The 27,267-nt window shown below is 44.9% G+C and overlaps 1 protein-coding gene across 4 annotated transcripts in view; it reads right to left on the reverse strand.

Annotated features, from left to right (window-relative positions):
- Positions 1-4,597: 4,597 nt before the first annotated feature.
- The window catches only part of SFSWAP (splicing factor SWAP), an 88,365-nt gene continuing 65,695 nt past the window's right edge, over positions 4,598-27,267 (reverse strand). For all 4 annotated transcript variants that reach the window (XM_072983416.2, XM_072983415.2, XM_072983414.2 and 1 more), the window contains exons 14-18: positions 25,265-25,536; positions 20,867-20,992; positions 10,142-10,309; positions 8,504-8,576; positions 4,598-5,017 (exon numbers count right to left, since the gene is read on the reverse strand). In XM_072983416.2, the coding sequence (XP_072839517.2) occupies positions 4,952-5,017; positions 8,504-8,576; positions 10,142-10,309; positions 20,867-20,992; positions 25,265-25,536 (705 nt within the window). In that variant the 3' untranslated portion in view covers positions 4,598-4,951. The remainder of the gene's footprint in view (positions 5,018-8,503; positions 8,577-10,141; positions 10,310-20,866; positions 20,993-25,264; positions 25,537-27,267) is intronic.

The raw sequence follows: 27,267 nt of genomic DNA on the forward strand, positions 1-27,267 counted from the left end.
GTACCGCTAAGATCGCAACTCCTCTTGACCCCAAAGAGTTGGGGCATCTTTCCATTATATATCAGAAGGCCATTCCTTGTATGTTTTCAGATTTCTGCTCATACCGTACAAGAAAAAAGAAACTAGCACCTGAGTGGGGGGAGCACTGCATCTTGTTTACACTTCAAGCTAAAGCCATCATGGGGACAGCGACGTGCATGATAAAACATTCCCCAAGAGAATGTATTGGGGGGGGGGGATTTTTTTAAAAATTGTAGACGCTTCCCCCCAACTTGAGTAGGAGTATTATCTAGAGAATTGCCATTAAATATACCTTTTAGAGTGTGCTGAGGAACGTGTTTAATAAGTGGCAAGGAGGGGGGGGAGAAAGCATGAAAAGAAAAACAGCCACCCCTGGGGAGCACAGCGAATACACAAGAAAGGTTCCATAAAGACGAAGGAACACTGTGTGAAAAGGAAGCTAAATGTTACATTATCCCGGAGCTAATATTCCACCTTGTTTTGCTAAGAAGGGACCTGGAGGGTGTTAAAAAGCGTGAGTCACATCCATGGGGGAAAAAAAGTTTAAGAAATCATAAAGTAACTGCTGTTGAGGGATTTCGGATAGATGGATGGGGATCATTCAGGATCCATTGGATTAGGCAAGGATGTTGGCACGTTTTGGGGGTCTGAGTCCCAAGTCCCTATTAAAAACAACCCCCCCCCAAAAAAACAGAGCAGTTGGTTGGGTTCTGAGTCGCGCATAGAGTCAAAGTCATTGAAAAATGAGCTGAGTCACCGATACGACTTAAGTCTGACTTGACAGCCAAGTCCCATGACTTGAGTCTCCATCTCTGGAATTAGGGGAGGACTCTGAGGTCCAGACATGTATGGACCAAGTTCTTGCTTTCTAGAGTTACAGGAGAACCCACACACTTTTTTCTTCTGCAGGTCTGGGCTTCCTAATTAGGTCACTTTTTTTTCTTATACCTTCCTCCCACTGCTGAGATTGGACTTCCTAATTAGAGCAGGGCGTCCTGCACTGTCCATCTTGACCAGCTGGAAGGTGGGAAATGAAAATCAGAAGAAGCCTCTCGCTGCAGGAGTCAAGACACTTCTCACGTCGCCTTGAAAGCTACCTTTCTATAAGTCTCCACTGTTTACATCCCAATTAAGGTCAGACCAGAAGAAGACCAGTGGGAAGCTATTTAATGAGCAAGGTTGGGGCAGAAACGACACGTTTACGGCAAGTGGATCGAAACGTTCTCTCGTCTGTGGAGCAGAGCTGGTGAGCCAGATTAAGTAGTGAAACCCCTCATGCCCCGGTTGAAATGCGCTTTCAAGATATTAGTTTTAATGGACTTGAGACCGTAGATTTGGTGCACTCCACATTTCGTACAAATCCCGGCTCCTGTTACGGTTTTCCAAAATCCACGCTCTTACATAGACAAGTCAGGAGAGATTGGTACAGATTGGTACCCCAGTTCAGTGTTGATTCTCAACTGTGGAGCAGCACAGCAGAGAGTGTTCAAGGCAAGTTCATATCTGCATCCATCAAGTGACGATTCTACAGAATCACAGAGTAAAGTTGGAAGGGGCCTCTAAGGCCATCGAGTCCAATCCCCTGCTCAAGGAAGGAATAATCAAAGGATATCTGCCAGGTGGTTGTCTAAGTTTCTCTGGAATGCCTCCAACATTGGAGCGCTCACCACCTCTCGAGGTAGCTGATTCTGTTGTCGTACAACTCTTACAGTTATGAAGTTTTTCCTGATATTCAAATGAAGACAGATATGCAACTATGAACAGTGTGCTATGGTTTATGGGAGTTTGGGAATTGTGGCCTCCCAAAGTAACGTGTCCAAGCCACAAAGTGGAACAAAATTCTTGAGCTTTTGGTATTTCGCCTTTTTTCTACTGACTCGGTGAAAGAGAAGGATGCCGTCAGGTGCTCTTCCATCATGCCTCGCCAGGCTCCGGACAGGTTCCCCTTCTTATAACTGCTGCTGGCAATACCATCAGAGCAAGAGGAAGTAGGTAGATCTGTGCGGAACTATGCCCGAGGGCCCACTTTCTTCCAACTATTCACTGGGAAGCATCAGCAGCAATTTCATGACCTGGTGAACTGTCTGGTACTGAATTTTATAAAAGAGAATCTAGTGCCTGGGTTTTTCCTCTTCTCTCCTAGTGACTTTTCCTTTTTAAGTTTGGTCTTTCATAGCCCAAGCATGCAGGCAGCGATTATCTCACATCTGACAAGGGATAAGACATTCAAGGACTCCTTTTGAGTACAAAAAAGGTGAAAATGTACGATGTAAGTAATTGAAAGAATTATCTTGGAACACTTGGGTCTAGATTCAATATAACACTCATGATAGCACAGGGATTTTTTTTTTACCCCACCCACCCACCCATTGACTCCACCTCAGTCCTTTCCTTTGCCCGACATATAATTTAGAGGGTTTTCCTGAAGTCTGGAGCAGCAGATTTTTTTGGGTGTTAATGGAGCATCAGGAGAGAGGAGAGACTGAGGCCTCCTTTCCTGGGTTTTGCTCCTGTGCAAAAAAACCAGAAGATATATTGCTGGTTCTGTTTCTCCTTCCTATACAGTGTGAAGAATCTGTCTGCTCCATTATTGCCTTTAAGCGGTCAAATGTAATGGGTTCTAAACCACAGAATATTACACAACCGTGTTTGCAACTTTACAGGATGGTAACAGGCCATTGATCAAACATGCTATCGGTCTGGCCTCCATTTCCAAAGCCTCCCTTTAAAATATTGCCAGCGTATTAAGAAAACTGTTTTAAAGTTGTTTCTCTGAACTTCTATCCCTATGATAAATGTATCTGTAATTATAGGAAGCTCACAAGATTTAGTATATAATTGCCATTTGCCCACCGGCCATTTATAAAGGCACGACAGCATCTCTGCGAACTTTCGAGACTTTTTCATTCAAGCACTGCGGAGGGAGGGGTAGGTGGATAGTTAAATAAGGGTACTCTGGAGAACAGGAGGGCTCTTTTTTTGCATTTGGGGAGGCGATAGCAGAACGAAGAATGTGTCGAAATAAAAATAGGTCAGTGACTAGGGGTCCGTGAAATGGCACAGTACATGCTGAACCGATTTGAGATTTCAGGAAAGACTGTGGTAAATGCTTCAAGGGATCCTAACCCGCTCTCCAATGTAAAGCCAGATTAACTGTACTGTTGTATTCATGCCTTACGATACCCAGTGTGGTGTAATGAAGTGTGGTGGGCTAGGGGCTTTGGAGGCCTGGGTTCGAATCCTCGCTCAGGCACGGAAACTCCCGGGAGATGTAGGAATGGTAAGAAAACTTCTTAAATATCTCACTTACCTTGAAAGACCCATTAGGGTCACTGTTAGGCGGTTGTAACATGAGAGCACAGAACAATTCATGTCTTACTCTAGCTTGGGTTATGTATAGTAAACTTTCTCATTGACTATACACTCAAAAAGTGCAAGTAATACGATACAGGGCAGGGGGCAACTCACACTTATTTTTGACATGAGTTTCAGTAGCCATTGATTAGTCTTCCAGGCCACATTTAAAGTTTGATGTTTAATTTTAAAGCCCTCCATGATCCAAGAGAAGGGCTCCTGGACTGAGATTTGGCAAGGAACCTCTTTCTCTGCTATTGGCCAAATACTGAATAAGCCTTTCCTAGATGGAGCCCCTAAATCTCGGACTGAACTCCACTGCAGTATTATTGCAGTGGAGATCCTGCCCTTTTAGAAAAGAACGATCAAGAATAGAGATGGGAAGGCTGCCGGGGGGGGGGGGGGATGGAAAAACTGGGGAAAAAACAGGAGTTTTTCTGGTTTTTCCCAAAGCCGTCCCCCCCACGAAAAAAAGGAGTATGGAATATGTTTACAATGATAAATAATATGCCTGTGATGTGGTATTCAAACTATATAACATTAAGACCTTAATGAAAGACTTCTGAGACTTTATGTATCAAGATGAGGTCTTTCTGATTATATGCTTAACTAGCATCATGAGTCTTTTGCCTCAAGCCTGGCCTCTTCCTAACCATTTCTTTTTTTCTTTCATGTTTCGATACTGCTTTCAGTACCTACCAAACTATCAAAACTAGTCATATTTATAGATTGTCTACCTCCCAAGAAGGGAACCCAGGGCACTTCACAATACTAGAAACAATAAGATTAAAAACTAAGAAGTTATGCATTTAAAAAACAGCAATTAAACTTCAAAACTGATTTTAAAAAGAATTGAATAAAACAGGTAAAATATTAAAAGTTATCTAAACTTCAAAATAGCACTCAGGGACTCAATCATGACTGTTCAAAGTCTGCCTGAAAAATGGGGCCTTCAGCTGTCGGTGGAAGGATAAGAGAGGAGGGCCAGCCTGACTTCCCGAGGGAGATCGTTCCATCACCTGGGGGCAGCCCCACAGAAGGCCCTGCGTTGTCCCCCCTTCAAACTGGGCTTGCCCTGGTGGTGGGATCACAAGGAACGTCTCCTCGGATCAGCTTAAGGCTCCTTAGGAATCCGCCACTTGGGGAAATGCTGACCGAAAAGTGAGACTCAGCCCATCCGACACGAAAGTTAAGAATAAACCTCCCCAAAACACGTGGCTAATAAAAAAAAAGGGTTCCTCTGCCATTTTATTTATACAACACTCGCCAGAAACGCTGTATTTACAAATATACAGACACCGTTTGTGGAAAATTCTTGCGGAAGGACCGGTCAAAATTCTGTCATTTACAAAAAAAACAACAACCCCAAAAGCTGTGTTATCAAAAGGAAGTTCTGTGTGGAAAATTCAGTGAGCTCCCAAAGATGTTTTCTTCTTCTTCTTCTTCTGTACATTTAGGGAAGGATTTCAAACGCTCCCTGAAATCTGCCACTAGACAAACAAAACGGAGTTTAAGAACCATCTGAACCGAGACTTCCGACCGCGTGTTATCTTCGAAAGAGCTCAGGCTTCCGGTCTCAAGAGGCACTCGTTGGGATGTTCTTCGAGGCGGCCAGCATTGCCCTCACTTTGGCCATAAGATCCTGCAAGAAACAGGCAAAGACCCCGTGAGGACGGCGCCTCTGAACCATCTCACGGTATGAACGCACAAGCTTAAGAAGAGGTTAAAACGAAAAAAAATAAACAACACAGAGAAAGCCCTGGTTTCCAACTCCTGAGACTAAAAGCATCCACGGGCAGGACTTTCTAAATCTGGGAGGGGTTTCCAACGCGGCCGAAACCACGAAAGAAGTCACAGAGTGGCTGAGCTGCAACCTGATGCCCAATTTCTGCAGAGAATACGCCAGAAGCAAAACGCAATCTTTCAAAGGAGCTGACTTCGTCCCTGGCTAAATTAATTGCCAACAATGGGCTTCGACCTTGTGGCATAGTGGTTAAACCGCTGTACTGTAGCCAAAACTGTGCTCACGACCTGGGGTTCAATCCCAGGTAGCCGGCTCAAGGTTGACTCAGCCTTCCATCCTTCCCAGGTCGGTAAAATGAGTACCCAGCTTGCTGGGGGGGGGGGCAATGTGTAGCCTGCATAATTAACTTGTAAACTGCTCAGAGAGTGCTTGAAACGCTATGGGGCGGTATATAAGCAGCACGCTTTTTGCTTTTTTTTTGCTTTGCTTTGCTTCGGCATGGTTCCAAGGAATAATGCTTTGATTCCAAAGAAAGGGGAAGAGAAGACCGCTGGATTCATAGACAGACCAACCTGCTTTTCAGAGACTACTAATACTTCTCGGGAAGAACCATTTGCAGGTCAGAACAAGCTCTACTTAGTTGGCCACCCGGATGATGTTCCTTGACCTTCATCCCAATACTTCCTGCTCTCACTGCTGGGTCCAATTGGATAACACCGCCTTAATTTGAGCAGGGCTATCCTCCCTCCGCTTTTGACAAGAGACAAGGAACTCTGCTTTTGGGTAATACCAAGCGTTGGTCTTCTCCCTTATGGAGTGATGTCCGTACTCCAGAGAGCGGGGGCTTCACACAGGCCAACTCCAGCCTCCGGAAGTTGTTCCTGTCCTGTTAACAAGCACCCTCTTTTCTGTTTATTTATAAAGGCTCGAGGTGGCAGAACTGTAAGGAGAACGTTCTAACCCCTTTTTCTCTACTGCCCAAAGGCAGAGGGCATTTTTCAAAACTGGGAACAAACGGTTTGGGGGAAATGTCAGGGCCGTACATGCTGGGTAGGGTGATGGGAGGCCCAGGAATCCTCTACAAGAGACAGGGTCTTCTCTGCGGTGGCTCCCACTTTAGAGCCTCGCGGCGCAGTAGTTAAACTGCTGTACTGCAGCCAAAACTGTGCTCACGATCTGGGGTTCAATCCCATGTAGCAGCTCAAGGTTGACTCAGCCTTCTATCCTTCAGGGGTCGGTAAAATGAGTACCCACCTTGCTGGGGAGGCAATGTGTAGCCTGTAAACTGCCCAGAGAGAGCTTGAAGCAATATGGGGTGGTATATAACCAGCATGCTTTGCTTTTTTTGCTTTGCTTTATAGAACCAGCTTCCCGAGGAGCTCCACCGAGCCCTCTCCCTCTTGACACTGCATGCTCTGGGTCTCTTCAGCAGCCCCTCCTTCTGGCGCAAAAGGGGCATTCCTGGAAGCCTCTAGGAATGCCAGTTTCCTTTCTTAACATTCCACGAGCCTCCCACCCCTCCCGTTTTAACATTGCAAAAGATTCATTTTTGAACCAGGAAGTGGACTTTCAGCCTTTTCTGGTTTCATTTCCTTCATTTCAACTGTTTTCATAGTTGGGACCCAAGAGCGGCAAGACTGTCTTTTTTCTTTTTGGCACAGTCCTCTTTCTAATGAGATATGGACTTTCCTGCCACTTCTGATTTTGCCTCTCTCCCCACCCCTCAATTTTGCAAAGTTTGTGCCGCCCCCCAAAAGCCCTCTGGGGCTCGGCTGTGTTTGCTTTCCAGAAATGGGCTCTTCCTCTCCTGTGAGAAAGGCAATCGCTTAGCCGTTTGAGCAGGAAAGGCCCCTCTCCTTCCCCTGAAACGCAAAGGGAATGCTTGTTCAAGAACCACACTCTTGAAGGAAACACAGTGCAAATTCTCTATTTTTTTTTAAAAAATGTGTCAAGCTCAATTTCTCAACACGAACGCACTAAGAAGAATTCAAATATCTGTTTGGAAACAATTCTGCCGAGGCAAATTAAATTGGCAGGAAGAACAAGAGGAAAGGAGCCCTTTGTTAAGACGGGAGAAACTGAACGGCGTTGCTCACGAAACGACCGTTTCTTGACTTGACAACGTTGCGGCTTTTCTGCAGAGTTTGCTCAGGGCACTAAAGGTAAGATCCGGCTGTTGAGAAGGCTGCTAATCTAACGCCGTGACCCACCGCACCGCAAACCAGCGGACATGTCTGTGATATCGCCCATCAGTAAATAAACCTAATCGGACCTTTTCGCAGGGCAGCAGTCTGTAACCCCAGGATGATGAACAGCGCTTGGTAATGATCTTCAAAGCGCTATTTAGTGCTAATTAGAATAACTGTGGCACCCTTGAGCTGGCCAAACGCTTGTCATCATGATGAATGGGGCTGGGAGGGAGGGAGGGGGAGACCTCAGCGAAGGGAAGTTTTTTGATACTCAGAAGGGCGGTTGTGCAACAAGCTGCGGGTTCGAACCCTGTTGAGCCTGAAGGCAGCTTCCGCCTGAAGCAGCGTGTCTCCACGGCACAGTTAAAGCAGTTCAAATACTACTTTTTGTCCTGTGGGATCCTAGAAGGTGTAACTTCACAGGTGACTTCTGATTCTTCGCTAATAAAAATAACCATGCACCATCAAGTGAATTCTGACTCATGATGACTCTTTTTCGGGATATTTTTAGGTAGAGAATTCTCAGAAATGGCTTCCCTTCTGTTCCCCCCCCCGGGGGGGCACCCTGGGACTGTGCTGCTTGCCCAAGGCCACACAGGCTAGCTTTTCCGGGATGCACAGTGGGGGAACCGAACTCTCAAACTCTGGCTCCGCAGACCGAGACCTAAAGCATGGAGCTATCCGGCCAGCTCCAATTCTTTGTTAGAGAACTCCAGTGCCCTTAAGGTTTAAAAGCGGCATCAGACTGCTGTAACTGTGCAGTGCGGATACAAACTGAAGGTAGAGGTTTGCTCTGCCCAACAGACTTGAGTGGCGAGGTCTGGCTTAGATGGAAGATGTGGGATGTGGGCTGAACTCTCTTTCTTAGCTTGCCAATCTCATGATGAATGAGCAAACCTCCCTTCCTCCCTCCCCAGGACTCTCTGCCTCCTGCTTTAAATTTAAAGAGCTCAGAAAGTCAAAAAAGAGGTAGAGTGACCCCGATGCATGACACTCTGTGCTCTTGGCTTTCAGCACCACCACTGTATATGGCGCTAAATAAGACATGTACTTGCTTCTGAGACACTTAGTCTCAGCTGATCACAGCAGCAAAACGGAGCAAGATGACATTAGATAAACAAACGCAGTGACACAGCGTATCCAGACCATCTTTGGATCATTAAAAGCCTTGTAAGCAGGCCGTTCCGAGTCATACCTGAGTGATTTTGCTTTGTACGGACGACACAATGGCGGAAGAGATCTGGCCGTCTTTTTCCAAAGAGACCCCTCTAGAAAGAATTCGTTAAGAAGGGGAAAAAAAAAGATAATCAGATGAAGATAATCAGTTTACAGAAGAAACGCAAAGGAAAAGCTATGAGAGCTGGCGGCCGGTTCAAATTTCAGTTTTTCTAATAAGATATAGGAATGTAGTTATATATATATATGTATATAGATTTTTTAAGATCGATTTTATGTTTCCCAGTTTAAATAATGATCCTTACTTTTGCTGGTCAATGACCGTCATAAAACATTTATTATAATTATAATTTCAGTTTTGTCATCCCTCGCTAGGCAGCTTTGGATAATACTAGTCCAAGTGTTTGGACTAGAACCTCCCAAATTCCCAGCCAGCAGCATGGGAGTTGTGGTTAAAACAAACAAAACGCCAGGGCAAACCTCGGCTCTAAACTTCACTCGTTCTCTCCTGACCATTTCGCCGGAGGGACGAGGGCACTGCAGTAGCGGACTGCTTTTCAAGGCTCCTTGGAAGGATCCACAAGACAATTTATGGGGAGTCTTTTGAGTATTCAGTCTCAGCTTTATGGAATACTAAATTATAATTTAATATCGCCAGTAGAGGCGGCACGGTTCAAATGCACCTAGATAAATGGTGGCCGTTCAGAGCTGTCTGCAGTCTCTCATTCCCGGGGCCTTCTCGTCATCAATTTAGAACTGGATGTTTCCGCACACGGTTTCATGGTCATCTGGAACATGGCAAAGTTACTGCCGAATGGCCCAGAAGGCACAGAGGCATGGTTTCCTCGCGGGATGTGGAGGTTTCATGGGAAAGAAACAGCTCGCTGGGGCTGGTTCTAAAAATCAGCACCCTCAGTATTGTTTTTAAGGGGGCGGGGAGCTAACAATAACAGTTGCAATGGATACAAACCAGTGTCAAAAGTAAGTCTTTCTCTGTGGAAAGCAATGCAAGCAATACACTGTTTGCAGGAACAGCTAGAGAAGGTAGAGATGGACACGTCCGAACACTCATAACTGTTTAATCAAATGAAACCTATAATCACTCGGGAGGCTGCTCATGCGTTACAAGGTCTTGCTGTGGCAAGCAAGGGGGAAGAGAAAGAAAACTACGTATTTGAATACCTTCCGCCTTTGTAAGAAAACATTTCCCGTACAAGGAAAAAAAACCCAAACCAAACCCAGCATCGCGAAAAGCCCTAGTTTTGTACAGAGCTTTAAAACAAAGGGTGAGCAAGCAATCACAACAGTGATGGTTCGCCTCCCACCTTGTCTGCTCTACACCCAGATCCATCTGCATTTTGCAAAGCACTGTACTTCAGACACAAGAGTGTTATAGGACCCTTCTCAAGACCCAGAAAAATACAAAGGCAGACTAAGTGTGCACATCCCAGGCAAAAAGCCCTCTGTATTTAGGCTCAAAGGGCCTGGATTCAAGGGCACCGGGGACTCCTTTTTCTCATGGGTCTAGGGGACCGCTCTCCTTGCAGGCAACTTTCTGCTCTCTCTGTTTTATCCTGAGTGATCCGCACCGCAACCCTGCGTCAGGCACTAGGGAACAAGGAAGGCCCCGGCGTCGGATTTTGAAAAAGCCCCTTACCCGGAACGTTCTTGGCTAGATCCCCGACTCTCCACGGGAGAGACACTGGTGGAATGGGTGGCGTTCTTGTGCGCCGAGTGTCTGCTCGGCGAGACGGAGGGCGAGTGAGACCTTGCTTTGGACTTGCCGTGGGCGTGAGCTCTCCTTTTCTTCTTTTCGTGAGGACTTCTGCAAAGAGAAAAGGGGGAAACACACACCATCCTGTTTACTTTGAAGCCATACATTCAATGGCACAGAGAATATAGATTATTCCTCGACCCACTCCCTTCAGCTCTCCTGGAGTAGATCAGTCCCGTGGCTTAAGTAAGAGAAGTTTTAGAAAACAACCCATGTTCGCGCAGGGCCCTCAAGCTAATCCTCCACATTATTCGGGGTTATGAACCCTGGATCCACCTGAAGAAGAAGGAAAAGCCCTTGTAAAAAGGGGGTAGGGGGAGAGGAGGAAAAGCCTTCCAACTCACCATCTAAATTTGAAATGAAATTGCCATACTTCTATGCCCGTGATCTAAAAAAGATCAGGTGTTTTGCGGGAAGTGGAAGAGATTTGTGGCACCACTGGCAAAGGGCTCCATGGGCAAGAAACGGCCGCGGGTATAGACAGACCCCTCTGAGGATGCGTCCCTCCAACTCTGGAGCTCCCTTCCACACCACGCGCTCCACGGCACGTTCTTTCCCTGTTCTGAAACCATCCTCGAACCCATCCCACCACCCGTTTTCTGGGAAGTCTTTGGCACAAGCGTCTCATCATGCCTTTAAAAACCAGGGATGTCCAATGGGCGGACCTGTAGACGTTGGAAATACAACCCCCATCAGCCCCGGCTGATATAGCCAACAGGAGCTCCAGCCCAACAACATCTAGGGGGCCATGGGTACTTCCACCCCTTTGGTAAACAAGGCCTACTCCCCCTTAATGCTGACAACAACAACAACAACGACAGCCACCACCACCACCATCTTAGAACTGCAGAGCTGGAAAGGACCCTGGTGGATCATCGAGACCATCCTGTCCACAAGGCGCCGTGGGGAATCAAACTCCCTAACCTCTGGCTCCGCAGTCAGAGACCCAAACTACTGAGCTATCCAGCAATTCAAGTGGCTCATCTTCACAGGGCTGTTGTGAGAATACGCTGTGCATGAGAAAAGCCGTCTTTGCCCCCTTAAGCCAACTGGAGGAAAGGTGTAACGCTATCTGAAGGGCCGTCAAGCCACATCGAACCAACCAACAGCGACCCAAACAAGATTTTTAAGGGATTGGTGTGTGTTTAAGGAACGATCTCATCAGTGCCACCCCCTCTGCGATTTTTTTCTGGTCAAGAAGGAATTCAAATCCAGGTCTCTGCAGTCCTAGTCTAGCATTCTATCCATGAAATCAAGTGGTTCCCAACCTTGGGTCCCCAGATGGATTATAAAAAACTCCCAGAAACCTTCCCCACTAGCTGTGATGGCCAGGATTTCTGGGAGTTGTCGTGCCAGAACATCTGGGGAACCCAGGTTGGGAAGCAATGCACTAAATCATACGGGACCTCTTATAAATGACAGTGACGTAAAACAGCAGGAACACCCAAGTTATGTCTCAACCTTTGACAGGAAGGATCTGAGACTGCCAGAATGCTGATTTCATAGGAAAATTCATCCCAACTTCATGGCCCCTTTTCTGATCACCTCCACCCCTTTAACTAGTGAAGAGACCTGCCTATTAAAGAGAGGTTCTCATGCCACGACCAACGCTTGCGGCTTAGATCTTTGTTCTCCTGCTGCAAGCACATTCAATGTTCTTACGACAAATTAACCTTTTTAAAGCCCACGGAGATGGCCCCGTGACTCACTCGTTCTCTACAAGCAGCTTCAATGCAAAACAATTATTTTTCATGAGAATAACGATAAAGACACTCATTCAAACTGTCTCGGCTGCACCCGTCAGGAGGAGGTTGTTTTGCATCGGTAATGTGACCGGCAGACGCAAGTGAGAAATTGCTCTCATAAGGGGAAGAGGTTTTATGGAAACATAAAAATCCCCATTTAAATATATATATATCTCCACAGATTTAACAAGGGGACACAACAAAATATGCTAGTTTTATCACAGGGCGGACACAGCTGCTGGCTTTATCATGTGTCTCTGAGCTGTGGTCCCTTCTACAGTGGCTCTCAAACTGGGGTCCCCAGATATTCTTGGACTGCAACTCCCAGAAATCCTGGCCAGCACAGCAAGTGGTGAAGGCTTCTGGGAGTTGTAGTCCAAGAATATCTGGGGACCCCCGTTTGAGAGCCACTGTTCTAGAGGACCCTGAGCTTCACAAGCTCCTGGCCGAGCTGCCCCGGAGCACGATCAACGGTGGCAATGAACTTGCAGAAACACAGCATTGTACAGTCGTGCCCCGCTTAACGATTGCCCCGCATTACGACGAATCTGCTATATCTGACAATCCCTCATCAGGTGGTTTGTAGAAGTGGGTGATGTGTGGTTCTCTGGCCCCTGTTTGTTGACAGCTCTCGTCACCCGTCAAGGCCCTCAGTCCTTCTTATCAGCTAGGCTGGTCCGGGAAGTCCTGGACGCTCAGCTGAGAGGCAAATCTGCATGGGTTTGCTGAGGTGCAGGAGAATGCCTGGCTCTGGGGAGCAAGCGGGCAGTGTTCCCCTGACACCTTCAGTCTTCTAGGAAGAAACTCATCTCTTAGAGGATGGGGCAAGAGAACATCACACCGTGAGCTCCGTGGTGTAAGCGGTTAAGCTGCAGTCCTGCAGTCAAGTCTCCTCTGCTCAAGACCTGAGTTCAATCTTGATGGGCTGAGATAGCTGGCTCAAGGCTGACTCGGCCTTCCAAGGTTGGTAAAAGGAGGACCCAACTTCCAGAGGAGCAAATGGCCGCTTGCATAATTATGCTGTGAACCGACTAGATAGTGCATTAGCACTAAGGGGAGTATATAAATTGAAACCACAGCCACGTTCCAGAAGATATACAAGGCAGGCGAAGTCCTTAGGTGTCCCACTGGACTGGCAAATTTTTCACACCCCACCATCACAAACGGGAACCAGCAGAACAAAAGCTTCAGGAATGCAGGATGTCATCTATGGCTCCATGGCAGCAACCGTACCACCCGACTATTTTGGCCATGCCGTTCTTGTCAGATCCTGGGAGCAAAGCAGGGTCGGGCCTGGTTAATACTCAGATGGGAGGCCACCAAGGAATACCAAGGTTCTTCAGGTAAGGCTAGGAAAGAATCCTGTGTGAAATCGCCATTCCAGAGTTGGCCACCGTGGGCTTGAGGTCCAAAGGGCCTGGCTCGATCTAAGGCAGCGTCCTATGTTCTGAACTGCTTTGTGTCCAGATGGTCCCAGGAAAAAAAAATCCCTTGCAGGTAAGGAGAAAGAAAGGTGGTGATGGGAAGGAGCCCTACCAGCCATCCTGGAGTGACACGGCCCATGAGAAGAGACCACATCATCCTCACCGTCACAAGGACCCCTTGCCTTTTCAGAGAGATGCCATTGCATCCAGGATGACCCGCAACATACAAGCTCAACTGAGTGCTATATTTGAAGCTCTGGAGGATGGAGGAAAGATGGCTATCTATGACCTCAGTGATCCACGGAAATCAAGAAGACTTGCATCAGTGCTATCAAGTTCCATTCATGGCAGTCGGTCTGCTCTCGTTGGGCTGAAAAATAGGTTTAAAACTGACCGTCCACTTTACAGGACTTCCCTTGCTGCATGGGGATCCCCCCCCTTCTCTTTCCAATAGACAGTTGGATGCACCTCTACACAGGATTCTTCAACCTGGAATCAAACCCCTGTTCTTTTGATTGGGGACGGAATGAGGCTTTATCTTGCATGTGCCTGGCAACAGCAGGCGCTTCTGCCGATTTCCAAATCATCCGCATCCTCATCCTGCAGAGCTAGAAGAGATCCTGTGGACGACAGAGTCCGCGCCCTGTCGAAGAGCCGCAGTGGAGAGGTCTAACAAGGCACTCGGTGTCTGAAACAGCTACAAGCTGGACAGACTCGGGCAGCCTGTTCTGATGGTCTGCTTGCCGGTGCTTATGTTCTTTTAATTAGGACTACCAGCTCATCCGCCTCGCCATTACATGACACGTCCACATCCCTCCTTCCTGCTGTTTTGGGCTCTCTGTCTTTAACGAGGATAACAATCCCAAGCATTCACCTCAGGCAAGGTGCCTTCCCTTCCATTTTTTTTACAAGCGATGCGCTTGGAAGTACACCTGGTCACAGCCGGCTACTTTTACGGGCCCACAAAAAAACAGAGAGAGCTATTTTCCAAATATATTTGTGGCAGACGTAGGAAGCGTCTTGGCGGAACTGTCCTATTAAAACCTCAAGTAATTAACTGCTTCAAAAGGCATTTACTAACTAAAGAGTTCACCTTCAATCAGAAAACTCACACCCATCGGTAGAATGAACATGCCCTCTGTGTTTCACTCTGCCCTCTTTAAGTGACTATTAATTTCTTCCTCATCCCACTTCTGCGGCTGCTGTTAGAGGACAGAGTAGCTTCTAAGGAAGAAGCTAGCTAAGGAAATAGAAACAACAAAATCCTTGTTTTACACGTACAGGTCTCCCTTGGATTGCACAGATCTAAGCAGCACGATTTTGGTTATACACTCCCCCCCCCAAATAAATACTTCAATAAACAAATACCCTGTTCCTCCCAAAATAAGACAGGGTCTTATATTAATTTTTGCTCCAAAAACCGCATTAGGGATTATTTTCAGGGGGTGTTTTATTTTTGTCATGTACAACCATCTACATTTATTGAAATGCTGTCACATCATCATCTTGTGATTGCTGCACAAGGGTGGAGGGCGGGGTTTCATTAGGGCTTATTTTTGGAGTAGGGCTTATATTACGAGCATCCTGAAAAATCCTACTAGGGCTTATTTTCAGGTTAGGTCTTATTTTCGGGGAAACAGGGTACTCAATAAATATTATGCTTTCATTGGTCCCAGGAAGTGGCCTGAGACAGGTGGGTCTCAAGCTTACCTAGAGCCCTGTTGTGATGATGGTAACCCTGCTGCCCCCCCTCTTCTGTCATGGGGCTTCCATGTGGTGGGGCTGGGGAGGGTGGTGGGGCAGGCCAGGAGGCTGATGAGGGCCAGAGGAGGGGTATCTCTCTGTGTGAATCAACTCTTTATGCTTTGTAGCTAGTTTTTTTGGGGGGCGCATAGGACACAGATTTTGAACTACATGGGGGTCCGGCGCCTCTAACCCTGGTGTCACTGAAGGGAAAAGTGTATATATAATGAAAGGCAGCTACTGGAGCTTCTGGCGGAGTGACAGAAAGACAGGAAAAATTAGCTCCTCTGCTGACAATATTGTGACAGGCTGACCCTCCCACGTATGCCATCCTCCACCCGAGTAGCTCCATTTTCTTTAAATACATTTTGTTTGGATGAAAACTGGCACTTATGAAAGTTATATTTGGCACATGAATCCTTCTTCCATAAACAAAAATGTGTTATGCTTTCCGAGTGCCACTGAATTCCATGTTCTTGAAAAGCCAGTAATTCTACTTTCAACACAGCAATAAAAATGTTTGACATGGAACTGAAAGCAGGAAAATTATGGACATACGTCCTTCTACATTTTGGGCTCTGAAAAGGCTACATACAGATGAGATGATTTGAAAATAAAACTGCGCTCTTCCTGTTAAAAGTCATGAAGATACAAAACGGTTCAGAAGTTCCAAACTTTCTTCTGGTTTGAAAGCAAAAGAAAAGTCTGCATGATAAAATAGTTACATTTTCTGTACTACTGAGGTGTCATTTTAGGGTATGAACAAGAGGATGAGAAATGAGCAAGTGTTCGAGCTGTACTTTTCAAAACAGGAGTTGATTCCTGTACCTAATGAACAATGCAAGAAACAACTTGCAAGAAGAATATACAGAAACTGTGAAGGAACACTAAAAAAAATCACCCAGTTGCTAGCACGTAATGGCACAATTTATGCGGATAAACAGCCCATAATGCAGAGAGAAGTACGAGAGAAGCAGTGAATGTTCCTGTTTCTATGGTGAATTCCACTTTGGCAATATATGCTTACTTACAGATGTTTGCTTGTATCAAACCAAAGCATTTCTTACAGATTACAATGAAAATTGTGTACCTTTTTGACTTCTTTTCTTGTAGGTCTACCCGAATCACCCGACATTGCCAGCAGGGATGGCTGAGGGGTCTGACGCCGAGGGAGGCCCGGAAGGAAAAAAACAAGAAATCGGGCCTTCTCGGCGGTGGCCCCTCGGCTGTGGAACGCCCTCCCTACCGAAATTCGGCTGGCACCCTTGCTGGGCATTTTCAAAAGCCAGCTGAAAACTTGGCTATTCAAGCAGGCCTTCCCTTCAGTCAATTAAGTCATTCTTATTTCTTATTTCTCTTCTTTTGATTTTTGCCATCTTAGGACTCTTTGCCTTAAATTAATTTGTTAAAATTGTAAATCTACGATATTATATTCTATATCATTTTGTTTTTATCTATGTAAAACTGTGTATATTTTAAACTGTTTTTATCTTGTATGTTGTGAGCCGCCCAAAGTAGCCTATGTCTAGATGGGCGGCATATAAATGCAATAAATGCAATAAATGCAATAGATAGATAGATAGATAGACAGATAGACAGATAGATAGATAGATAGATAGATAGATAGATAGATAGATAGATAGATAGATAGATAGATAGATAGATAGATAGATAGATAGATAGATAGATAGATAGATAGATAGATAGATAGATAGAGCGGGGTCTTGACTTGAGAACTTAATCCATATTGGAAGGCGGTTCTCAAGTCAAAAAGTCTGTAAGTCAAGTCTCCATTGACCTACAGTGCATTGAAAACCGATTAATCCCGTAACAGGCCGTTTTTGTTCCATTTTGGTTTTTTCTGGTCTGTAAGTCAAATCTCAGTCTGCAAGTCAAACCTAAATTTTGCGGCCAGAGAAGTCTATAACTCAAAAAGTCTGTAAGTCAAGCCGTCTGTAAGTCAAGGGTCCACTGTAGTATGAATTTATTTTGTACTCAGTGATACGGAGGCCAGCTTGTGCGCTTTTCTAGTATTCCTCTATTGGGGGAGAAAGAAAAATGGGAGCCAGTAAAGTATCTGGTTTTCTTTGCGTTAGGAATGCACTGACCTCCTTCCAGTTGTAGTCTTCTTTACTGGGCTAAAAAGACAAGTAGAGGCAGAGTAAACAGGATATAGTGGTTACTGTACTGGGCTGGGATTCAGGGGATCCAGTTTCCAGTATCCACTGAGCCATAAAACGTACTGGGTGACCCAGGGCCAGGGATTCGAGCCTGATGCAAACAACTAACAGGATTCTAGCCCTACCATACACTGCTCCAGATTACATCTATTCTTGAGAAGAGAGATTTCCTCGAGGTCTGAAAGAAACACACACCCCTGGCTGTCCAAGAATCCTCAAACACCCAGCTTAAAAGCTGGCTACCCAACACTGGGACAGGCGGCTTCTAGCAACAAAGGCTCTTAAAAAGAGCACATGTTTCCTTACGCTAATTCATATTTCTAAATTTACGATTTCTTGTAAGGCCTTTAAAAATGGTCCTCCACTTTTTCCCATCAATCAGCTCTATGGCCGGCACACTCGGCCCTGCCTCCTTATTCGGGTTTTTTTTGGGTAAAACAAGCAAGATGAAAATGGAAAAGCATTATATATATATCCTGAGACTACTGAGAAATTCAAGCACAGCGCAGAAGAGTTTGCAAAACTATAAAAGGGAAAGGACGGTTAAGCTGCTGAGTTGTCAGCAGCAGATGTCACCCAAGGAGATAAAAATTAACAATTTGGAAAGCGGCTATCTGTGCCTTTTTGAGGGAAAAGGCCGGTTTTTCCTCTCCGATACGTGCACCCATCCAACTCTGCAGGTGGAGCGTGCTGGATTCAGTACTGCCATCCTGTTCCCACGGATCCAGTTTGCAAGAAACTTGGCCGGACGCGTTTGTAAAACGAATATCAACACGTTCCACTGATTCTAAATGAAAAAAAATCTTAATAAGGCTCTGCTGTCTGGTATGCTCTGTGAGATGTCTTGCTGCTGGACGTTATGTTTCCAACGCCATGGCGTGTTGGGACTGTGGCTGCACAGAGAAGGTCGTGAAAGAGATACTCCTTGCTGGAGAGAGATTATGCTGAGCGAAATGCGTCAGTGATTCAAGACGAGAAAATGTCCTTATTTTCTATTTAAACAACATCATCCTCTCCCCTGGGCCATGCAGGGGCTCCATGGTAAGCGCCGGGTCCAGATGTATCCCGAAGCTGCGAACCTCACTCCGTGCGTTGGGAGACACCCCCCCAAAAGAGAGGGAGTCTCCCAAACCGCCAACGGGGGGGGGCGCTCACCCTCAATATTGGATCTACAATAATTGGCATTACCATCTGGATTCAGGCCCTTGTCTCTACCTGCTCATCGGTGTTAACTGATTATATAACTTGGAATATACCATCAGTACCATCAACATGTATACTACAAGCACGATAGAGCAGATAGTTTAGGGTTTTTATAACATACCATGTTTCCCCGAAAATAAGACAGGGTCTTATATTAATTTTTGCTCCAAAAAACGCATTAGGGCTTATTTTCAGGGGATGGTTTATTTTACAGTCATATCTTCTTCTGGTTGCTGCACAATAATGGACAGCATGGTTTAACTTAACCTGGGCTTATTTTCAGAGTAGGGCTTATATTATGAGCATCCCGATAAACCATACTAGGGCGTATTTTCAGGTTAGGTCTTATTTTGGGGGAAACAGTGTACATTATGGGATTATTTCAGATTTTGCAAGTTTTAGTCATAGCAACAGTACTTAATCACAGTAAAATAATGGCGCTACATTTTTTAATTATCACTCCCTTCGACAGTAACTAGAGCAGCAAAATGTATCTTTAACAATACTATAATCGTTTTCAACCACTAATGGAATAATTACCACCGTTTCCTTGTGTTTACTCCCAAGCGTATTATATAATTTGTAATGCACCAGGAGTGATAAATTTAGTGACAGAAGGCCTCCAAACACATACAATTTGTTTGAAGTGGCACTTTTTTTTGTTCCTATTGTGCTGGGACCCTGGCAGCAGAAATTGGGAAAACACAGCTCTGGTGCACCTAAAACAGATATTGGCAACGGTTCTAACGACAGGACCCATCTTTCTCCAAAAGTTATTCCTGTGCAGCAAAAAAATTTTTAATCAATTTCTTCTTACAGACACTTGCAGAGAGCCTGTGTTATGCTCAACAAACTGGGATGTGGCCCAGAATTGTGTACAAAGACACTACCACAAACGAGCCACCACCGCTTTACCCATTGTAGAACCTTGATCTCAGTTCAACAGCCTGATTAAAGGATGTCGAGGTTTAATTAACCTGTAACGAATAATCCTGAGAACACAAGAGAGCCTTCTGGGACCCTTCGGGGAAAAAGGACGTTGCTGTACAATACTCTCAATTTCAGCGGGATGGGTCTGTGAAGGAAAGGACGTCCCCGATGGTTTGTACAAAGCCTTTTAGAAGGGAAGATGTGATTTTAAAAACATTATGATGGCTGAGACTAAGGAATATTAAATAGGAAAGAGTATCACCATACCATCTGAGTGTTACACAATCAAGGGCATTATCATCCCCTCCCGTCTGTCTAGCAGGCTCTACAGAGGAACAACAAAATCAGCACGAGAATCTTCAGGCATGCTTGGTGAGACGCACGGGGGAAATCTATTGCTTCAAAAGCATCAGGACCGGAGGAGATTGTCCATCAGAATAGTGCCTCCTCTATCCAAAGGCACTGGAAGATCTGGGGCTTCGTTCTGACCTATCGGGAGCCACTGCAGCCAGAACATCCTTATCAACAAAATCGCAAGCTGGCTTTTGAGTCCATTCCCAATTCTGTGCAAATTAAAAAGGAAACGGGCTTCGGGGACCACAAATTTCGGTGATAGATCCACACAGGGTCCATGTTTCCCATGTTCTGACCCCACTGTCAGCTATGCTGAGTGGCTGGAGTTGGCCAGAGGGCCTTCTTAGTTCTACCTAGAATGTCACTGATTCTACTTCTCCATCGAAGGCATATGCTCTCGCATTGAGCTACTTTTTATTAAGTGCAAGGACACTGAAGCCCACTGTGACATGGTGAACACAATCCCATCTTACAACCTAGCAACAATCATGTAGAGCAACACACTCATTTTTTGCTCAGAGAGGAAAAGATGATCTTTCTGTCTCAGTTCTACAACTCATGACAAAACAGCCATACAACAGATGTTGGATCAACCTCATGGTGTTGATGTACAGGCAACCGGTCATCTCTACCGGTCATCAATAAAAGCTCCCATATTTTCTATGACTGACCAGACATTTTCAGGTGCCTCCCTGAAGCTGTTTGATTTTCAATCTGCACCTTAGTTATTTCATGTCACACTGAAAACCACCATGGACATTTCTATATCATAAGGATGGGTTGTTGCTTAGTTACCGCTTCCCTTTTTTTGGTCATCACTAGCAATACCAACCACATCTGCTAGAATCTGCAGCTCCCCCCAACAACATCTGAAGGGTCACGCTTTGCCCACCCCTCCTACACTGAAAAGTGCAGAGGAATAAAGAAAACAAAGGCAACCAGGATGGTTGGAAACGAAGGGCAGAAGGAACCAACCGACCGACCAATTTCCCCCTGAAATACAAAGCTGTTCTTCAACTAATCTCGTACCTAGAACGGCTGCGCCTCCTGCTCATTCCTGGACTGTTGGTTACACGGTACGCTGTGGGGACGCTCCTCTCTTCTCTACGCCTTTCAGGTGTGTGCACCCTTCTCCTCGGTGATCTTGAGCGAGACCTGATGGGAAGAAGATGGGTTAACACTGACATGGAACGGTCTAGCCTTGATTTATTACCTGACATCTTAAAAGTCTTACTGTTCATTATTCACAAGTGCTTAAAAATAAATACCCAATAGGACATATTATCCACTGAAGATATTGTCAGCTACTTGAAAATTCCTGAAACATACAAAGAGATAAAAAGACTCTCGTTTCCCAGTTCCTTTGGTTCTAGATCAATTTGCATTTTAAGTTCATCATCATAAACAGTTTAAGCTCCTATAATACACCGACTCTAAGAGAAACATTCTGATCAGTTTCAACACACTGGAATTTGACATGCAAATTGGAGGTTTGAAATTAGCCTCTTCCCTGGAAATTTAAGTTAGCCTGTTCCAAAGAGGGTCAACTGTAATTCGCAAGAGAGGCAGGACAACATAAAACTGCTGAATGAAGATGGAGGAAGGCCATAGCAGTTGGGCGAGTGGGAGGGGATGGCAAGGAAAAGAGGAATCCTTTGAGCTGAACTGTTTATTTGGAACTGACAATATTCCAAGGTATGCTTGTGAAGCTGAAGGACACGTTAATTTGAGCCCAACCTTCAGACCGCTAATGGAGACTTAACAGCCCATAACCAGAATCTATCTCTTGTACAAAGACTGTGTAGATGAACAAAATGTGCACAAGAAAAAAAAATAGATTATTTAAAGAATTCAAAGAACTGGCTTTGTTTATACAAACATGTAAGGTACATAAATCCTCCAAGGTGGAGTAGATGTAACAACTGGCTGTGATTGGGGGTGAAGAACTTGACAAAAATTTCCATTTTATTAGGATTCTTCATGAAGTTGACTTGAATCTTTTCACAACAATATGACTTAGTCATTCTGGCTGTGCTTTAAATTTTACCCTTGGATTCATTGATGTCAACTACTCTGCTCACTGAATATCATATCAAGCCTTGTTGTCCTGAAGCTCCTAGAATGCTATTTCCTGCAGGACATTTCTCCTTCTCTTGTTGTCAAAGATACAAAACTTGGCACTGCGACAACTGCCTAAAACCCTGTGAAATGTTAATTCAGCTCGGGAAAGGAGGAATGTGACTTCATAAAGGGGCGTTCCAATGCCAGGGCTGTGCCGAGGCCTTTGCTTCGCCTTGTCTATCACTTCTAAGAGAGGGACGGATGTGTTACAGCTTGGACGTGCGGCTTAGTCTTCAACCTTTAGGCACAGATGCTACTTCGAAGTACACTCGAGCATCCTTCAGAAGCAACGAGAGAAACTGCTGCCTCCCTGGCACAGACAGGAAACGGGTGAAGCTCGATATAAACTCTCTCGCAGCTGGGCAGAGGCGAGAAAAATCAAGCTTCCATAGAAGGAACGGGTACACAGGGGAACCTTTACCTTTATCTATACCTAGAAAAGGCTCAACTCCCTTAACCGTGAATGAATTTTAAGGGAAGCATGACTAGGACTGTGTAAACCTTAAACAGATTCAAACAATACAGAAAAAAGATTGGCTTAAAATATTTCTGAGAGGTGTGTGTCGTGTGCTCATTGTTTTCAACTTTTAAATACTGTCTTTCATTGTTGTAAGCTGCCCTGAGTCCTTTTCAAGGAGAAAGGCGGGGTAAAAATATTTTAAATAAATAATAAACAGATTCATAGAGCACCTTCTAATATATTTTCAGAAATTTTTTTTCAAATACACAATTATTTTCAATGAAGAACAGTTGCTGCTATTAGCTTGGATATCATAAAAGACTTACTTTTTTTTAAATATGATAAAACCTGTGGAGTGTCACTTGAGACCGTTATGTGATCCTCAAAAGGCCTTCCGCTAAACCCTGTTAATGCCCATCATACTGCTAAACAGGCTCAGTTTAAACCCATTATGCTGAAAGATTTGGCACACTATCTTGCATCTTAGGGAATGGCATCTGTTATTAGCTTGGAAATGATAAAAGCGTGCTGCTTAAAAGGCAAACATCTCTAAGGAAAACACATGGATTATGAAGTGACACAACACACTTTTTTGTCAAGTCAACATAAGAGCAAGCCATCTTAAAACCAAGCCTTGTTTCGAAACTGAGACAATGGTACATTACGTTTACCTATGCCGATCAAGCTAATCTTGAAAAGCTAAATCACTTAATGATGCCTTTCTCTGCTAATTACTACACATAGTTCATTAGCTGGGTAAACAGAGCAGGTGGCTTAGTGGCTAATCTATTATTGAAGTACATAAGGAAAGTGATTAATGTGAAATCAGACTTCCGGTTCTAGACAAATGCAGTCTTGCAAACTCGCTAAGGCCTCCTCATTCATTCATTTGAAGCTACCTCGATGTATACAAGATGAGCACACTCCACCTAATTTGTCTGGAGGAGACTTTAATGCAAACGGGGCTTTCAGAATGGGTCACAACTCTTAACTGAAGAATCATGCCCTCTCTCCTGGTGTAAACAGTTACTTCTGCAATCTCTCGCTCATGAACCCACAGCACCAGCCAAGCACCCAAAAGATTTCGCAGAGAACGCAGAATTCACACTTGCCCGTATTTCCAGATACTCAACTATGAACCTTGGAAGTTCTCAATTGAGAATCTCTGAGCTCTTGGGCACCTTGTTTTATGCAAACGTTTAGTCAACACGAATTCAGTTTAATAAACAGGGTCCTAAATTAGCCTTCCACACTCCACAGGAAGAAAAAACAGCTCTTTCATGGGGGAATGCTCCTGAATTTAGGACGTTGATAAGAAAAACAACAACTCACGCTTCTGTTGCAAAGATGCAATGATTAGAGAATGGGATTCCTTATGTTGCTTTAACACACAAACATATTGAAGCGTAGAAGCTGTGTATCATGGCTGAACTGAACATATCAGATCTTTTAGATTCAAGTCACACAGAAGAAGGTTTTCTGGGGGGTTCTCCCTCCTTCAAGCACTGGCCTGTCTCTCCTTAACTATTCCTTAGCTACAGTTAGGATGCTATAGCTCTGATCTCAGGCAAGGCACAGAAGTAATTTCAGGAACCACACTGTGGTGGAGCCACACTAACATTAATGGGAATACACAAGGATTTGACAGGAGCCCTCTTATGAAGCAATGTCATTTGCTCCAAACATCATCATACTCCCACACAGCATTTATTTCTGATAAGAAAACAGCCTCTGCTGTTTGGTCTGGCACTTCAGCAAAGAGAAAAGAAAGGTAAGAGCACATTAGAATTATATCCTTCTGAACCTATCATTTTTTTTTTGTAATGACACAAATGGTGTCATTTATTCTAACATGTTTTAAATTAATCTGCTCCTTTTCAATCATCATATTTACCTCCAACTTCTCTATCTTCTAGAAGAAACGCCAGATTTTTAAAAAAACAAAGTGAATTTTTAATTTCCTGTCTTGTTTCAATTCTTCCCACTAACCCCATCCTACCCTCAAATAGTTCTGATTAAAAAATAAATCAAAACTGCAAAACAATGCTATGCAGTATTCTTTTTTTTAAAAAAGTCTGACAAGAGATAACGCTGAAGAGGTCTTGCATGATGAAAATAAGCTCACGCTACAGTACTTCAGTCATCCATACAACATTTTTGAAAAATATGTCTATATTATAAATCCCATTTATTATTTTGGCAGTTTAAAGAGAGGGATGGGATACAGTGGTTCACCTTGAGCTGCACATTTGTAAGGGCAGTGGTTCCCAACCTTGGGTCCCCAGATGTTCTTGGACTAAAACTCCCAGAAACCTGTGCTGGCCAGGCTTTCTGGGAGTTGTAGTCCAAGAACATCTGGGGAGCCAAGGCTGAAAACTACTGCTTTAGAGACACTTAACTCACGGCTATGCTTCCCTGGGCCTCAGAAATGAGAACTTATCTCTATGTCATTGGTTCCTAATCTTGGTTCCTCAGATGTTCTTGGACTAAGACTCCCAGAAGCCTTCACCATAAGCTGCGCTAGCCAAGGTTTTCTGAAAATTATACTGCGCAGAAAACATCTGGGGACCCAAGGCTGGGAACAACTGTTCTGAGGTCATGGTTCATTTTATAGTAGGCCAACTGCAAAACGGCACAGCTTGCTTCTAACACGGAGTAAATTCCCACGACAGGCTGCAGAGCATTTCTGTAGTGAGCGCACAACACTCAAAGCATGTCCCTTTTGCTTCAGATGCTTCAGTTTTAGGTTATGTAGCACTCTAATATGGACTTCATAAAAATGTCCCCACGCAACAGACCCCAGAGGGGGGAAAAAAAGGAGGACAGCAGCCATCCATAAAACCCACCTGGAATGCCGGACAGTTCTGTAAGCAGTGGGAAGTGAATGTTTGGCTTTTGAATGGGATCGAGACCGGGATTTGGACGACGAGTGGTACTTTGGAGGAGGCGACCGCGATCTCGACCTGGATCGCTTCTTGTGCTTCTTCTTCTTCCTTTCCTTTTCTTCTTCTCTGGGGAGATCTCTACTTCTGCTGGAAGGCCTTTCAGGCAACTTGGTCTCCAAGGCTGGCAATGGCCTGAGGCCGGACAACAGAGTGCAGGGCACATTGCTGACCGTCTGAAAGGAAAAAAAATGAGCCAGGTGTGAGCCTTCTGTTCATGAGACAGGAAGTCTTCAAGTTATACCAAGGAAGTCCTGGTTAAAAATCCAGGGGACCCTCAAGAATCATACGACGGCCTCCAGCAAGTTGTTGGCCTCAGTTTTCCGCGTGTAAAAAGGGCTAATTAGGGATGGGAAGAGTTGCTTCCTGTAGGGGGCTGTGATTTGGCAAAAATCCCGTCTGGCAGCAGGTTCTTAGGAACCTGCTCTGTTGGCCAAGATCTACTACAAAAAGAGCCAAAAGAGGGGTAAGGCCAAGGGAGACGCTGAGTTCTACCTGATCCAAAGCTCCCTCAGCACAGGGACAAAGCCACAATATGGGCAGAAAGTTAGGCCCGGGTGAGGGAAGCCCCAAAGAATTCCCAACATCTCTAAGTGGACAGGCGTTTGGATTCAACACAACTTCAGCAGCTCCTATTACCTCCGCTGGCCCTTGGCCATCTTGACTAGCTAGGGTTGCAATGACAGTTATCCCAAAAGTTTTGCAATGCATAGAATACTGCAGTCCCACCTTTGAAAAGCAGGCTTCAACAGTTTGGCCCACCATACCCCTATGAACCAGACAGAAGATGATCTTGGCAACAGCAATTGCAACCCAGTACATTTAGCTTACCCTTTATAACCCAGGAGATTAACAATATCCTAAGAGTGAATGCTTATGCTGGAACTGTATATACAATGGATACCAACGGGAAACCCGGAACCTGCAAGGGGGGGTGGTCATGCTCTCATCTGAGGTACATACAGTATAGCAGTCAAGTACCTTGTTAGAAAACAGGCCCCACTATTTCTTTTAATACATATATTTCTGACTATTAAAACCATCAGTCTCCAAGGGTCCTCACTGCTGACAACCACATTTAGAAATCCTCTGCATCATAAGGTCAAAAACCATTGCCCCAGTCGGTCCACACGCACCTGTATGTCTTGGGGGGAAAAGGAAGCTGCTTTACACAAGGAAGCAGCCAGGTTTTATACGGGAAGATGCAGCATCAATTTTGAATGCTTGACTTCCATGCAAGCGCTGCAGGAAGAATAACTGGGGTGCTGTGAAACAGTACAGTACTTTCCGAAACTCAAAGTTGACCTTTAATCCTGTCCTACAACACAAGAACAATCTTTTTTTCCCCAACTTATGTGCCTCTCTTTTTCTCTGATTACAGCGAAAGGACCTTAACGGCTGTGCAAAACAGGGACTCTTAAGAGTAAGCTACATCTGCTGACATTTTTGGACGCAACTAAATTAACTAACCCCCCTTTGCATTTTGACACTTCTACGTTCTTTCTTTCGCTCTTTTAAGGGAGGCACTCAAACCCATAATTATTCATCTACAAAAGCCATCTAAGGCTTAGGAAGCTTGGATAATCTTGCTCAGAGCAAGCGCTGACCCAATAAAACAGAACGATCTCCACTTTATATGCTGGTTTTGATGAGGCACCTTCTCACATCCAGCAGGACACCGGATGACATTTACATTTCTGCAACCGTTGCATAAATATTCAGCAGCGATTCCCCCGTCACATAAAAGTTTTCATCTTCCAACGCCGAAGCCACTTCAATTCCCACCCCCACCCCCGACTTCAAAATTAGGTTTTCAGATACCGTTCACTTCCAGGCATTCCACACTGATGGCAGTGTAAAATTTAGTACATTTTGGCTTGCTTGGAAAATGAACTGCAAGACTGGGT

This window comes from Pogona vitticeps, chromosome 14 (genome assembly GCF_051106095.1).
Source record: "Pogona vitticeps strain Pit_001003342236 chromosome 14, PviZW2.1, whole genome shotgun sequence".
NCBI classification, from domain to species: domain Eukaryota; kingdom Metazoa; phylum Chordata; class Lepidosauria; order Squamata; family Agamidae; genus Pogona; species Pogona vitticeps.